Here is a 14,641-nt window from a genome sequence, read left to right as displayed (position 1 = left end):
TCTTAATACATGCTCTTGACTGGCGTAGTTAGTGGTAAAGCGGTAATAAGCAAATAGAAGATTCCGCGTGGGCGAATTACGTCATACGCCCACCTGTAGCCGCTCACATATATACAACATACACGTAGAGATTCCAAACGCTATAATATATACTGGGTGTGCGTTTAAATACATCCTTCTTATTTTTCGGAGTAAAATCAAATTCTTTTTGAAATTTTTCCTATTCGCGCTATAAAGAATTTGTTATAAGAGAAAGGAAATTAGTTTAAAAACTTAAAATAAAAAATATAACAACTGTATCTAAGAGCTTTATTTAAAATTTAACTCATTTGATTTCTTTTGGATTTTTTTAGATTATTCACTCATATTTAATATAAATTTTTGCCTATCGAAACAACGATCAGTCTAATTTATCTGAAATTTTAACAAATTATACATATTTAAATTTTGATTTCTGTGATCTATCAATAAATAGTATTTAAAAAGATATCCTGGTATTTAACGATGAAGAATTAGCCACGCCGTAGGTGGTGCAATATTGGGGGGTGGAAGGTGGCGCCGACCGCACCCCGACGTCGCGACGACAGTCTTCCAGCGTGGCTCAACAAGTACACGCGGTACTCGAACAGCGATTCAAATTGTTAAAGATCACTTAATAAAATATAAGGTATGTTTTATTATAATATTTGTAATAAATAGTCTCCTTCGGTTTGTGATTTTAAATTTGGCAATTTCAAATAATTTTTTATGTAATAAATAAAATTATACATATTTTTAAAAAATGTATATATTTTAAATTATATAATAGTGCATCATATATTTAATAATTTTAGCAAGTTTTCAAGTATATAATAAAAATCTATTTTGTTATACATAGTAATATTATTAAAATATAATAAAATTTTTTAATATAGAAATATTTGTATATACATTATATATTTAAGTTTTCACTTAATATATCTATTTGTAAAAAAATATTTATCTATACGATCTTTTATTCTTTTGATAATGATAATGAATATTAAATTGGACGCATAAATATTTCAAGTAAACATATTTACATTAGGTAAATACATTTTTAATTATATAAATGAATGTAGATTGACTATACGCACATTTGGTAATACAGTTGCTTCATATAATGAGATCTAAAGTAACGAGTGAAAGTAATTGGGAAGCAAAGTGGACTGGACAAGGAATACAAGATAGTGGTACAGTACGTCGACCATCAAGAAAGACAGAAAAATTTAAATTATCAAAGTCTCCGCGAGCGTCTACATCTAAAGAAAGGACACTTCGTAGATTAGAAAGTAATGAAAGAGAAAGAATGAGAATGCATAGTTTGAATGATGCGTTCCAGGTAAATATTGATTTCCTTTGTAACTCTCGTTATTATAAATAATTTGAAAGATATTTGTAATATTCTAAAATTTTGCTTTTTACACTAGTCTCTACGTGAAGTAATTCCACATGTTACTAAGGAAAGACGTCTTTCAAAAATAGAAACTCTCACATTGGCCAAGAATTATATAGTTGCTCTTACTGATATAATATGTGCAATAAGAAATGATGAAACCTCAACAAGTCAAAAAGTTGAAATTTCGGAATCCCGAGAACCACCGTGTAACACAAATATTTGTATGGACATAAATACTCCAGCTTCGTCAAGATCTTGCAGTCCAGAAGTTCAAAGCTTTTATTAAAAAAAAGCAAATTTTAATGGATTACAATAGAAAAAATAGTGAAACCAAAGCTACAAGTCTGTGAAATATTAACAATGTAGATTTAAAATGAATGTCAAACTTCAACAAGTCATTTTATATAATCACATTTATATTCTTATCAAGATATAGAAGATATAAAAAATTAGTGCTGATATTTGCATAAAAAAATACTCATTTTTCTTGTTTCAAATTAGCTGACTTTATATAGATATTAACAAAAATGATATCAACATTCCTGATATTTATCAGTATTATCTTTTGCAATCTTAGTATTATTATTTATTATATGCTCATTATTAGATAGTATTACATATGCTCAAATAGTACAAAGCACTAGGCATTTGTTTATTAATAAATAAAGTAAATAAAGGTATTCCAAAACTAGAGAAATATCTATGTTTCTGCTAGAATATATAGATGTTTAATATATGAATTTATTCATGCATGAAAATATTATAGATCTGCTTGCTATATAACATTATTAAATTCATAACTTATTTTTAAATGTAATATATTTATATTATATAATCTATTTTGTGAAAAATAAAAACTATATAGTTGGAATGCACAAACACATAAATGATACATATATATTAATACTAATAAATTATATACATAACATAAATATATACATAACATATTCTGCACATAAAAGAAAAGACTTAGTTCCTTCAACAATATTTACAAGTACTCTTTCTCCGAATACAAAATATATTGTACATAGATAACCTCAAAGATCTGTAGTAATATAACACACATATTTAATCGCATTACGAGTAATGCTATCTATGTAGATTATTTATACAATGTGCAACATATTTACGATTTTTGTTTTAATAATTGTTTTAATTTAATAATTAATTAATATCCTGACTTTTTAATTTGTAACACATTTGATTTCTCAAGTCATTATAATATATCACTACGAAACTATTATCACAGAGCAAGTACGAAGAGATAAACGTATGAATGATGGAAAGGGAAATTTGGGCGCATGGAGGGGGAATCCCCACCATACGGAATTTATGTTCGCAGATGTACAACCGTAACGTGATTCGTATAACTTGTACGATCTTTGATACAGTTGAAATTGAATTAAGTATATTCTTTAAAATGACAGACGGCAAAAACGATAAAGTCAAAGTAGATCTGGGATTACTTGAAGAAGACGATGAATTTGAAGAATTCCCCGCAGAAGGTATATATTAAATTTTTAATGTTTTGAATAACATGTTTATATATATGTCGAAACATAACCTTTATTTCGCTGAATCATTTAACAGATTGGACTGCAAAAGATGAAGATAATGAAGATATTAGTGTATGGGAAGATAATTGGGACGATGATGATGTTGAAGACGATTTTAATCAACAATTAAGGTATATATCAAGTAATAGATATTTTAAGGTTAATATTATTTTGTTCCCATGATTATACATCTACAATGTGCCTTTATTTATATTTTTGATGGTTATAAATCATTATAATTTCTCAAATATTGCTTAATATATAGTATTGCAATTTTAGAGCACAGCTAGAAAAACAAAAAGGTCAAGGTGAACCAACGAAAGAAGATTAAATGGTCTGCAACATTTATTAGTATGATATCGTATAACTACTTTTCATATCCATTCATAAATTATATGATTTTTGGTATATGTCCCTATTTTACATTAAATCTATAATAATGTACATATTACTGTTTTTTTGTTATATATAATATATTTTGTAGAAAGACTACTTAATCATAACCTTTAGATTAATATTGCAATGCAATCATCTTATAGATATATTTTGCAGAAATATATAGATACAAATAACAATACAGAAAATTATACTATTTTAAAATCTATTACAACAATACACATACCTGTTAAAAAAAGGTTACTCTGAAAATAATTAAAATTCGATTACAAAATACTGCAAGAAAATGGTTCATTAAATACTTATATTGTTAAACACTGACACAGACACATCATTCTGATTTGCAAATTATAAACAATCCTTATTATCTATTATTCTGCAGTAGATAGTATTAAATAAATACTTGGCATTTCTTATTGCAAATATATGATCAGGTACACAATTTCTCATTTTTTAATAAACTATGCAATTAACACAGCATCTTTCTAATACATTGTTGAAGTATTTGATTCTTTTTTTTTCTACTATATAAATTTCTGTTTTATCAAGTTACACAAAATATAGCAATCAATGTAAATCATGATTCATTCTACAGGAAATTAATAACTGTGACATCAAAACATCTAAAATTTGCATATTTAAATCCAGATTAATCTTTCTTATTTCATATGAAGTAAGTAAATATTTTAGAATTTTCTGTGTATCTTCCTCTCCAAAAATAAGTTTCATATCATTTGGAATTTTTTTTTGCAATATTTCAAATATTTTATCCTTTACAAGTACAACAGATTCTGCTGTGACATTACTTTGTGAGTTATATGCGAATGATATATTGCTTAAACTGTCTGATAACCTCGAAATAATTTTCTGGAAATAATCATATACATATATATATACATATATAAATGTATAACAAAAATAATAATATTTTATGTATATAATATATTTTATATACTTGCATAAGAATTACCTCTATAAGGGGTTCAGTGACATTTCCAAATAACAATTTAGCCCATCGAACAACAGCTTCTTGTTGTAACACATGATTACTTCCGATACCAGTCAATACTTCACAAATTAAATCGATAACAACGCATGTTAAAGATAATTTCGAATCTAATTCTTCCGTTTCTTCTATAAGGTATAAAATATTATAGATTTTCTTAAACTATAATTGATTAAATTTTCTTACCATCGTAAGGAGTGTTAACTATGTCCCACCAATGTGCCATTAACTCAGAATCTCCACTGCTTTCTATACTATCAACTGCTTCGTATGCTGTATCTACAGAACAATAATCAATTCTTTCAGCTACCAATTGCTGCAATTCGTATGCTAAATTTTTCTGCAATAATAATATAATCTAATATATCTTGTATTATAATTTTATAATCCTTTTTATAATTCATATTACTTCATAGTACACATAATATATCCACAATATATCCACAATATATTACACAATAATATATCCACTCACTGATTTAATATCTTCTACGAATCTCCATGGTATATCAGATAAGGGTATCAATGTTGGTAATGGCATAACTTCTTCCTCTGAATCTATTTCAAATCCAGGTACAACTGTTTTTAAGGTATTAAATACTCCACTGACAGTTTTAGCTAAAAATCTATCGAACCGTGGTGCAACTATATCTGCTTTTTTTCCTGCATTACTACTTGGTCGCAAAAAATGTCTTAATTGTGTTGGACATTCATTGGCTAAACGTATACAGAGATTTCGTAAATAAGTTTCCATTTCAACACGCCCACCTTCTGGTAATTCTAATTCTGACATAATACTGGCTATTGATGGTATCTATAAAAAATAAATAAGTTTATATTTATAGATTAATTTATAGATTCAATTTATGAAATTCTACATAATCTTACCTCTTCTAGAGAAGTATGTAATTGAATAAAGTCAGAATGTTGTCTTTTAACTGTGGCAGTTGTAGTTTCAAATAAATCTACTCCACGTTGTTCAACATCATCAAATTGAATGCAATATAATAATTGCTGTGAACCATCTACTGTTGTATGAAATTCTGTCCACGGTATACATAAATTTATAAATTGATTAGCTTCGCATATTACATAGGATTTTTCTTCTGTACGTCTGCAATGATAAATTCTAAATGAATAATATAAATATTATGAAAGCATTCATAACTTACAATGGTGTTGTTGCAGTAGACTTTTGCTGTAATAAATTTCTTAGTCTTGCAATAGTTGTTGCAAAATCTGTAGGTTCTTCATATATTGGTGATATTCTGTTATTATCAATTTCTGAGTCTACCTCTGATATATTTATATCTGCCCAAAGACCTCTATGCTGTACCGATAAATCTTCCAAAGTTAAAGATTGCTTTTCAAGATCAATAGGCAAAGATAAATTTTGATTTGCTTGCATAAATCTTGTCATTGACTTATTAGAAAGTACAGGTTGCAATAGAGGATGTGGAATTACTGTAGCCATTGCAGATGTCATACCATCATTCAATCCTACAGAAACAGTGCCCTGGAATTGATAGAAATTACTTGGTGAATTGTTTCATTTTATGTCTATGTATGTTATATTTACGTCATCTTTCGTCCACTGTTCGTTGGCTTCTTTTGGTATACTCTGCAGTAACTTTAATAAACATTCAAACATCCAATTAGGACAACTTATTGTTTGTATCATTGTCAACAGTTTTCTGGCTAAAATAGATACTAATAATTTACAAGGTAGCGAACTAGTTAGTTCCCACTGTAAAAATTCTTGAGCTAAAACAGTAACTAGACGATGAAATATATGTTCCAAAGTTAATACACTCCGAGAACCAGGATGTAAACATCTGTATGCTTCTTCTAGATTTGTAGAAGTACCCTTTTCAACTCTACGCAATGCTCTGTAAAATATTTAAAAAGTTGAAATAAAAGAAAAGGAAGATGGTGTTATAAGATATTATTTATCAGATTCATGATATAGTTACCTACGATATTCTTTCAAATGTAATAATACTACATCAGCCATTTTGTTAGCAAGCTTTAATTTATCTATTGAATTAACTTTTTGTAATATTTTTATTAATAACATTTTCAATAATGTTTGGGCTTCATTAGGAAATGCTTTATCAGTACTTATATTTTTGTACCAAACATCTATACAGTCAAGATTGATTTTTCTTATTATATCATCTACATATATAATTCTTTTTTTGAATAAGGAATCTCCTCCACTAGATAAGCTATTCATATTTTCTAGATTGATAGCTTTTATATGTACTTTGTTATTACATTTATTTTCTAATTTTGAAATGTTATGTTTTTCTGTTGTACTTAAAGACTCTAACTCTAAACATTTTGGTAATCTTTTATAAATCCATTTTTTTATAAATTCTATATTAATTGGCACAGTTCTCTTTAATGTAAATCTAAGTAAAACACAGCTAAGCCACATCGACACAATCATGACAAATGCAATCCATGAAAGTGAAATATATATAGGTACAGATGTAACTCCAACCCATTGTTGAATAATTAAACACAAGAATATGCTTGCTATGCAGAATAACAGTAGTATCTTGTTTAGCCAGCTTATTAGTATAATATTTTCCATTTTAGGTTACCAAGGTTATTTTATGTGTAGATTAAATTTTTATCAAAGAATATTTATATCTATAAAACAATAAACATATTTTGATTAATATATATTACGTTTAATAACTACACATAAAAATTTATAATCTATGTACATTCAATCTTGATAAGATTTTTACGTATGGTATGTATTGCAAACAGATTTATATACATAGAATCTTAAGTTATTTTTATCTAAAACATATTTAATTTATTCACATTAAAATGGTAAAAATGATACTGAATTTTCATTATGAATATTAAATAGAATTTTTCATGTTTTGCAAATTCTGATTTACATTTTTAATGATACAAATTTGTAAATACATTATTTACAAAAGATGTAGTATTAAATTATTAAGTATTGTCGATGTAATTATAATTTTCATTTTTCTATTATATTTCATGTCATGTATATATCGTAAAAAAACTTTTTCTATAAAAATATCAAAAGACATTTACCTATATAATTGTTACGTTTATCGAGAAAATGATTAAATGTGATGATTAGATACACATGAAATTCACCACAATCAATGGTGAAAGAAGTATCAAAAACTAATAAAATATGTTTGTTAAAATTTTACTCGTTTTTCATTGTGTCACAAATATTATTGTAGTAGTGTGATAATCACGACATTTCAATCTAACCTCTTAATTCTTCCATTATTCATCATTTACTTATAAATGCTGGACAACTTTCTATGTTGATGTAATTAATAATAAAATTCGTTGCAACGATTACAGACATTAAATATATGCATAGTTTTGAAGAATTATATTTTCTTTTATTGTAATACACGAAAATTACTGTATTACATCTCAACAATCAACAAATAGCAATTTACATTTTTGTAATAATAATTGAATGATCTAGAACCACGTATATCAGTATTTTATAACAAACTACATGGAAAAAAAGGAAATAATTTTATTGATGAAAGATATATCGTTATGATTTAGAATAATTTGGAATGATAAATTAATTTAGAATTTCAGAATTTGTTAAGAAATGCTTTCGTTTTACATAATATTATTTTACATACGTATGCAGGTAGTATCAGATGATAACACAGATATCATGTTCATACATATGTACATACGTATCATCAACAAAACCTCTATCTCTTTATGAACCGTACTATGTTGTTACCGTCAAGTGCATGAATACCTAATGATAAACGAATGTTATCGGAAGGTATCTCCTTTGCTAATATCTATTCGTGATCTTTGGAAAAGCTAATTGAAAGTTAATTTATTTTTTTTATTAATGTTAGTGAATGTCGAATATATTCTTTTCTCTCCAAGGAACGATATACTCGTCGGCGATGCCAAATATTTACCATAACCTTATTTAAATTTATACATGCGATAGCAGATTCATTAATATTGAATAAGATTACATAAAAAAGAGACCAATAACGATGAGATAATAATGAAAAAAAAAGTACGTATCATTCTAGTAAGATTAGATATAATCGTCATTCACCTTTGCATCTTTATAATAAAAAAACGACATTCTAATGTACAACTATTTAATTCCTCAGTTTTGAATAATCGTGTCACAAAAAAATAGAGTATAATTTAAAAAGTTGACTTTGTAAATAAAAATAACGAGAAGAACTACCATCGACGAAAGAAACAGTGTGTGCTTTATAACTTTTTTTATTTAAAAAGCACAAAAATTGCTTTTGATGCGGTATTATGCAGTCTGCAGAGTAACGTGACACAATTTCGTTCGTGAAATCCTTGTTATATTTCTTTCAATTTTTTCTAAAATTTTCTTCGTGCGATACGATACGTTCTATACAAATAAAAAATAAAACAACATGGTAAGGCTTTTTTTCATTTTTCGAGCACTTTAATGAACATTATAGATAATATCATTTATTTATTTTTTATTTAAAATTAGCAATTTTTTTGAAGTATAAAAATATGTTAAGTTTCAGAGAGATGGGGTCAGATTGCGCCAGCATACTACAAGCAGATATTCAGATAGTAATTCACAAGAGAATAGAATAATTTCTAAGAGAAAAGATATACTGCCAAATGAAACTCCACATCTTTTTTTTGTGCTTACCTTTTTTCTATTTTTATCTTTCATTATTATTGCGTTAGAGAAAAATTTACCAGAACCATGTATGATAGAAAATGAAAAACTTTATCCTGGTAGATTTATTGCAGAGAGAGCTCGTAATCATATAATAAATCTTACATCTATTGGTCCACGAATTGTTGGGAGTTACGAAAACGAAGTGTTAGCTGTAAAATATTTAACAATAGCAATTAATGAAATAGTTAATAAGGCGCATGAAAATCATAAAATTACACTTGATATAACAAAGCATAGTGGATCATTTCCATTGAAGTTTTTAGATGGCATGACAAATGTATATAGAAATGTTCAGAATGTTGTTGTTAAAATTGGACCACATAATCCAGTAAAGCATAGTTTATTGATGAATTGTCACTTTGATACCTTTCCAGAAAGTCCAGGTAAATACATTTCATGTAACATAATAACATTATTTCCAAGCGAAATTGATTTATTTTTGATATATCCAAAGAATATCATGGTATATAATGATAGGTGGTTCCGACGATGCTGCTGGATGTGCTGTGATGTTAGAAATATTACGTGTAATGGCTTACAGTTCACAGTTGTTAAAGCATAATATTATTTTTTTATTTAACGGAGCAGAGGAAAATCTATTAGAGGTACTTCCAAATTAATTTAAACTTAAGCAAAATTAAATTTATAAAAAGATATAATTTTTATTTCATAGGCTTCACATGGTTTTATAACGCAACATTCTTGGGCTAAAGAAATCAGAACTTTTATAAATTTAGAAGCATGTGGTGCAGGTGGTAGAGAATTATTGTTTCAAGCTGGTCCTGATACTCCATGGATTTTGGAGGTATATATATACAAATTCATATCTATTTATTTCATGTATTTTATATATTTGATTTTATCACTACAATTCTTTTTCTCAGATATATTCTAAATCAGTTCCATATCCATTTGCATCATCCTTGGCTCAAGAAATATTCGAAAGTGGCATTGTTCCTGGAGATACTGATTTCCGAATATTTAGAGATTTTGGAAATATTTCTGGTAGTATATATATATATATTTTTTCTTATTTTTATTTTAAAAATATAATCAACAAAGTATTTATATTTAATATACTTTGTCCAGGTGTAGACTTTGCTTGGTCATCTAATGGTTATGTTTATCATACAAAATTTGACACAGTAGATCAAATACCATTAGGATCTTTACAGAGAACTGGAGATAATATTCTTGCTCTTGCTCAAGGAATAATGCTGGAGGATTTTATGCCAGATAGAACATCACAGAATGCAGTAGAAAATATTGTATTTTTTGATTTTTTGGGTGCATTCGTAATCAGATGGCCACTGTATATTTCAAGTACAATAAATGTTTTCAGTATTTCTATAGGAATATATTCTATATATATGAATATGCAAAATGCACGCAGAGGTAAATATGAATATCTGTGCTGATATAATTGACTATAAGACTAGAAAAAGATTTTTTATGATATTATTCTTTTCTATATTACTGATATAAATTTATATTTTATTATCCAGATGCCAAAAAGTTCACATATCTAAAGCATTTATTAATATGCATCGCTGTTATTGTTAGTTCATGGCTCCTATCTTCATTTACATGTACAGCAATTGCACTAACTCTTACGAAATTAGGAAAAGTTATGAGTTGGTATGTAAGACCAGCATGGTTATTCTTTTTATATGTTTGTCCAACTGTTTTCATGTCAATGATTTTATTCTTGTACGTTGGAACTCAACAAAAGAAGGTAAATGACTGATTATGTATCTATCGCATTATATTTATATTTTGAATTGTGATCATGCTATTATTAATGGATAAAAGTAATACTAGTTAAAAGTAAAAGCAACTAAAACATAATTAAATTTCCAACTAATGTACATTTTTTTAAGATTTTCAATTTTACGGAAATTGTATAATATACATAATAATATTTGTAAAAATTACAAAAAAAAAATATATTGTATGTATTGAATAATTTGAATTTAACAGGAAATAAACTCCATGTGGATTTTATATCAAATGTATTGCGATGCATATTCTGTTACATGGATGGTAATACTTCTCTTGTGTGTTTTACTTAAGATAAAATCTGGTTTTATACCTTTACATTGGGTTTTTTTCCCTGCTATTGGAAATATACTACGTCTTAATTTTTTCTACAAATGGAGAGGTATTGATTTATCTTAAATTATATCAATTCTTATTATCAAAAGGCATTTTATTGTATAAACAATATATACATATTTGTATAATATATATATATATATATATATTATATATATATATTTGTATAATATATATATATATATATATATATATATATATATATATCTATATGTATATGTATATGTATATATTTTATTCCATAGGTTGGAAATGGCTTTGTTACCACATAGGAATGCTGACTTTACCCTATATGCAATCATTTTATTTAACAATTGGTGCTTTGTATCTTTTTATTCCCATAATGGGACGTTCTGGTGGTAGTCTTAACTCTGAAGTTGTTATAGCCAACATATTGTCATTATTATTTTGCTTATTATTTAGTTTTATGGTAAGTTAATTTTTATTATATTCCATGTTTATTACATAAATAACTTTTTATAAATAATGAAAATGCGATTTTATTATAGTTTTTGTATTATATAATATATTTTTTTAAATACTGTTTTCAGATGCCTATAGTAATTTTAATAAAGAATGCAGAACGGATTATAAGTGTATTAACGGGAATATTTTTGATAGCAATTGGTATATTAATTTTAACACCTCTTGGTTTTCCTTATAGTGGCAATCCATTATCTCCTGCACCACAACGTTTTATGATAGCGGTAAAATCCAGAATATAATTAAGTGATAATTCTTCACATATAGATTTGCAATATATTAAAGCATTTCTTATTTCTTTATGTGTAGCACACACAAAGACAATATTACAATTTTAATGGTAGTCTTAGATATTCTGGAACAGGATATTGGCTGGTTGACTTAGATATGAATAGTCCTCAAAGTGTACAAGCTATGGTACCAGAAGTTAGTACTATCACACCAACAATTAAAGATTGTGAGAAGGAATTATATTGTGGTTTACCATATTTAATGCCAGTTACAACATTTTTATGGTAAACATTATTATTAGTTAAAAATTATCTTTATAAGAAAATCTTTAATAAAGTTATGATTTTATAGGAAGACTAGTTGGATATCAGGACCTGCACCATTTATAAATGTTCCAACAAAATTAGATCTTATATCAAAAATTACTAAACATAATGTTACAAGCTTTACCTTTAATGTAACAGGTAATAGTGTAACATTTAGAAAAAAAGTTGATATAAATTTGTAGTACAATCTAAAAACAATTTATTATCTTTAGGTCCAGATCATATAGGTATAATTCTTTCTCCATATAAAGATGTCCATTTAGAAAAGTGGAGTATATCAAACAAGGAGCCATTAAAAGGTCCTATGTGGAATGGCAGAGAAACTTATTTCATTTATTATGCTTGTGCCTCTGACTGTATTCCTTATACATTTTCTATCGAGTTAAATGTGAGTCTTTTATTAATCAATTTAATTTTTTCTGAAGAATTTTTGTATTCATTAATTAATATATTTTAGATATATTCTCTAAAAAAAGTTCCTTCTTTATCTATTGCACTGGCTGGTCATACTTTGCATGGAAAACATCAGAGATCCTCGAGATTTAAGCAATTTTTGATTCAGTTCCCACCATGGGCTGTTATAACACCATGGACTGCAACATATACTTCCTGGGAATTCTAATAGATCTAGATTTTGATCTATCCAATTAATTGAGAAAAGATCATAGTGATATATTATTTAACAATAATATATATATTTAACAAATAAGCTATCATGGCAATATCATAATGCAGCAAATGCATTTACTTTGATTGCTTTTGCCTAGATAACAAAAAAGCCTAAGAATATGTGAGCATCATTTCATAGTTTATATACTAGTCAAAAGATGAAGTTTGAAAATAGAGTTTATGATATTGAGATATATCATTAGTTCCTTTTATTTATCTGGGATAATATATCACAATGTAAGGTATATAAAATGAAATAAGTTAAAATAAATAAAAATTAATCAGTAAAAGCAATTATTTTTAACATTTATAAATTACTAAATTACCAGATTTTAATGATACACTATTTTTGAAAAGTCAATAGTAAAAACTGTTAACATTATGTTAAATTTATATTGTATAATTTTGTTGAAAAAACGATGGACATCTAATAATAATAGATAATTTAATTAAAAGTTACTTCATGTTCGTAGATACGTTGTTTATAAATTCTATGTTGTACGATTTTTGCAAAAATAAATGCAAAAAAAAATATTACGCTTAACGACGGCACGGAATGTATTCGTAATGTCACATATTTATTTATTTTATTATATGTATTTTTTTTATCATTCGAAATATTTTAATACGTTTGTACACGACATACCTGCTGTAAACCGATAGGTTTATAAGTTATTATAAGATCGGGAATAGGCGATATCGCAGGTCTCTCTTGTTTCGTAAGAGATGTGTCAATATTGACATACCAGTATAGTATAAGGCTAGACGATTTTCTTCGTTAAAGAGAGTTGCAGCTTTCGTCGTGTCGTTGCATCGATCTTTAAAGCACATTTAGCGATAGTGTGTAATTAAGAAAATGGTTACGATTAAGTGCTTTTATCGACAATTTGTCGAGCCGTCTACTATCTTATTTTGGTTTGTAATTCATTCTTTATGTAAACATGCGAACATTTTTTCTTTTAATTTATGTGAACAATTAGATATAAAAAAATAACGATTATTTCATCGGGGTTTTTATGGGACAACATTTTACTAATAACGTTAACTGTGCCAACGTATTGGCATAATGAAGTGAAAACAATGTAAACTCGTAGATTTTACTAATTAAAGCGTTGTTCAATTAAGATCTAGCTGTAAAATACTTTGTTGACTAGGAATATACCAGGTGTAACTTGTTAACATCTACACCCAAATCGAAGTTAATTATTATTTAAATTATTCACACTCTTGCAACAGATAATAACCAGTTATACTACAAATATCCCACACATGGCCGCGATTTCTTAGAAAAAGAAATTTTAATTAACATTTCACGCTTGTTACCACCGTGACCTGATATTGCGCTTGAATTTTGAATAAAATTTGTTAGTAATTTACTCTTGTTGTGTTTCATCATTTTTATTTTGTTGCTATATATACCCGATAAATCGAATAGTTTCCGAAACAAAAAAATATTCATTTATGATACTTCAATGTCCTTCGACAATAAGTTTAATTACAGTTGAACAACTTACATATACAAAATAATTGAAAACACACGTATCTTTTGTTGAAGAAAATGTCCGCTATCTACATTTCTTTTTTCACTCTCCTTCGTTTCGTACCGAGTTGTAATAGTTTGTCTTTCAATTAGTATCCTCTCTCGTAGCAATGCTTAAACGTGCCTATCTTATTTGTACGCTCTACTTTTCTTTCAAGTTCTCTTTCCAT

The 14,641-nt window shown here is 26.9% G+C and overlaps 4 protein-coding genes across 6 annotated transcripts; 3 read left to right on the top strand and 1 right to left on the bottom strand.

The window, feature by feature from the left end:
- The first annotated feature begins 539 nt into the window (after positions 1 to 539).
- Positions 540 to 2,182, top strand: LOC127070937 (class A basic helix-loop-helix protein 15-like). Of its 2 annotated transcripts, none has more exons than XM_051009551.1 (3): positions 540 to 667; positions 1,130 to 1,360; positions 1,449 to 2,182. In XM_051009551.1, the coding sequence occupies exons 2-3, from the start codon at positions 1,142 to 1,144 to the stop codon at positions 1,701 to 1,703; spliced, it is 474 nt and encodes a 157-aa protein (XP_050865508.1). In that variant the 5' UTR covers positions 540 to 667; positions 1,130 to 1,141; the 3' UTR covers positions 1,704 to 2,182. The 2 variants fall into 2 exon arrangements, with proteins under 2 accessions (XP_050865508.1, XP_050865509.1); XM_051009552.1 differs by having other exon boundaries at positions 583 to 667; positions 1,101 to 1,360.
- Positions 2,183 to 2,744: 562 nt separating this feature from the next.
- LOC127070938 (26S proteasome complex subunit SEM1) lies at positions 2,745 to 3,465 on the top strand. The gene is made up of 3 exons (XM_051009553.1): positions 2,745 to 2,922; positions 3,008 to 3,104; positions 3,253 to 3,465. The coding sequence occupies exons 1-3, from the start codon at positions 2,760 to 2,762 to the stop codon at positions 3,302 to 3,304; spliced, it is 312 nt and encodes a 103-aa protein (XP_050865510.1). The 5' UTR covers positions 2,745 to 2,759; the 3' UTR covers positions 3,305 to 3,465.
- A 194-nt stretch (positions 3,466 to 3,659) lies between these two features.
- On the bottom strand, positions 3,660 to 7,811 carry LOC127070935 (uncharacterized). Its single transcript, XM_051009549.1, has 9 exons — positions 7,457 to 7,811; positions 6,349 to 7,033; positions 5,955 to 6,264; positions 5,548 to 5,891; positions 5,264 to 5,489; positions 4,851 to 5,189; positions 4,562 to 4,715; positions 4,340 to 4,503; positions 3,660 to 4,236 (listed from the first exon to the last, which is right to left on the bottom strand). The coding sequence occupies exons 2-9, from the start codon at positions 6,972 to 6,974 to the stop codon at positions 3,937 to 3,939; spliced, it is 2,463 nt and encodes an 820-aa protein (XP_050865506.1). The 5' UTR covers positions 6,975 to 7,033; positions 7,457 to 7,811; the 3' UTR covers positions 3,660 to 3,936.
- A 221-nt stretch (positions 7,812 to 8,032) lies between these two features.
- Positions 8,033 to 14,307, top strand: LOC127070934 (endoplasmic reticulum metallopeptidase 1-like). Of its 2 annotated transcripts, XM_051009547.1 has the most exons (16): positions 8,033 to 8,192; positions 8,272 to 8,441; positions 8,542 to 8,826; positions 8,938 to 9,490; positions 9,585 to 9,712; positions 9,781 to 9,912; positions 9,992 to 10,112; positions 10,197 to 10,502; positions 10,613 to 10,842; positions 11,088 to 11,268; positions 11,468 to 11,652; positions 11,774 to 11,929; positions 12,015 to 12,220; positions 12,288 to 12,400; positions 12,475 to 12,650; positions 12,720 to 14,307. In XM_051009547.1, exons 3-16 carry the CDS (start codon positions 8,824 to 8,826, stop codon positions 12,882 to 12,884), a joined length of 2,655 nt encoding a protein of 884 aa, XP_050865504.1. In that variant the 5' UTR covers positions 8,033 to 8,192; positions 8,272 to 8,441; positions 8,542 to 8,823; the 3' UTR covers positions 12,885 to 14,307. The 2 variants fall into 2 exon arrangements, with proteins under 2 accessions (XP_050865504.1, XP_050865505.1); XM_051009548.1 differs by lacking the exons at positions 12,475 to 12,650; positions 12,720 to 14,307 and having other exon boundaries at positions 8,033 to 8,441; positions 12,015 to 12,162; positions 12,288 to 12,381.
- The last annotated feature ends 334 nt before the right edge of the window (positions 14,308 to 14,641 follow it).

Source organism: Vespula vulgaris, chromosome 19 (genome assembly GCF_905475345.1).
Source record: "Vespula vulgaris chromosome 19, iyVesVulg1.1, whole genome shotgun sequence".
Lineage (NCBI taxonomy): Eukaryota > Metazoa > Arthropoda > Insecta > Hymenoptera > Vespidae > Vespula > Vespula vulgaris.
This window is presented reverse-complemented; position numbering and strand designations above follow the sequence as displayed.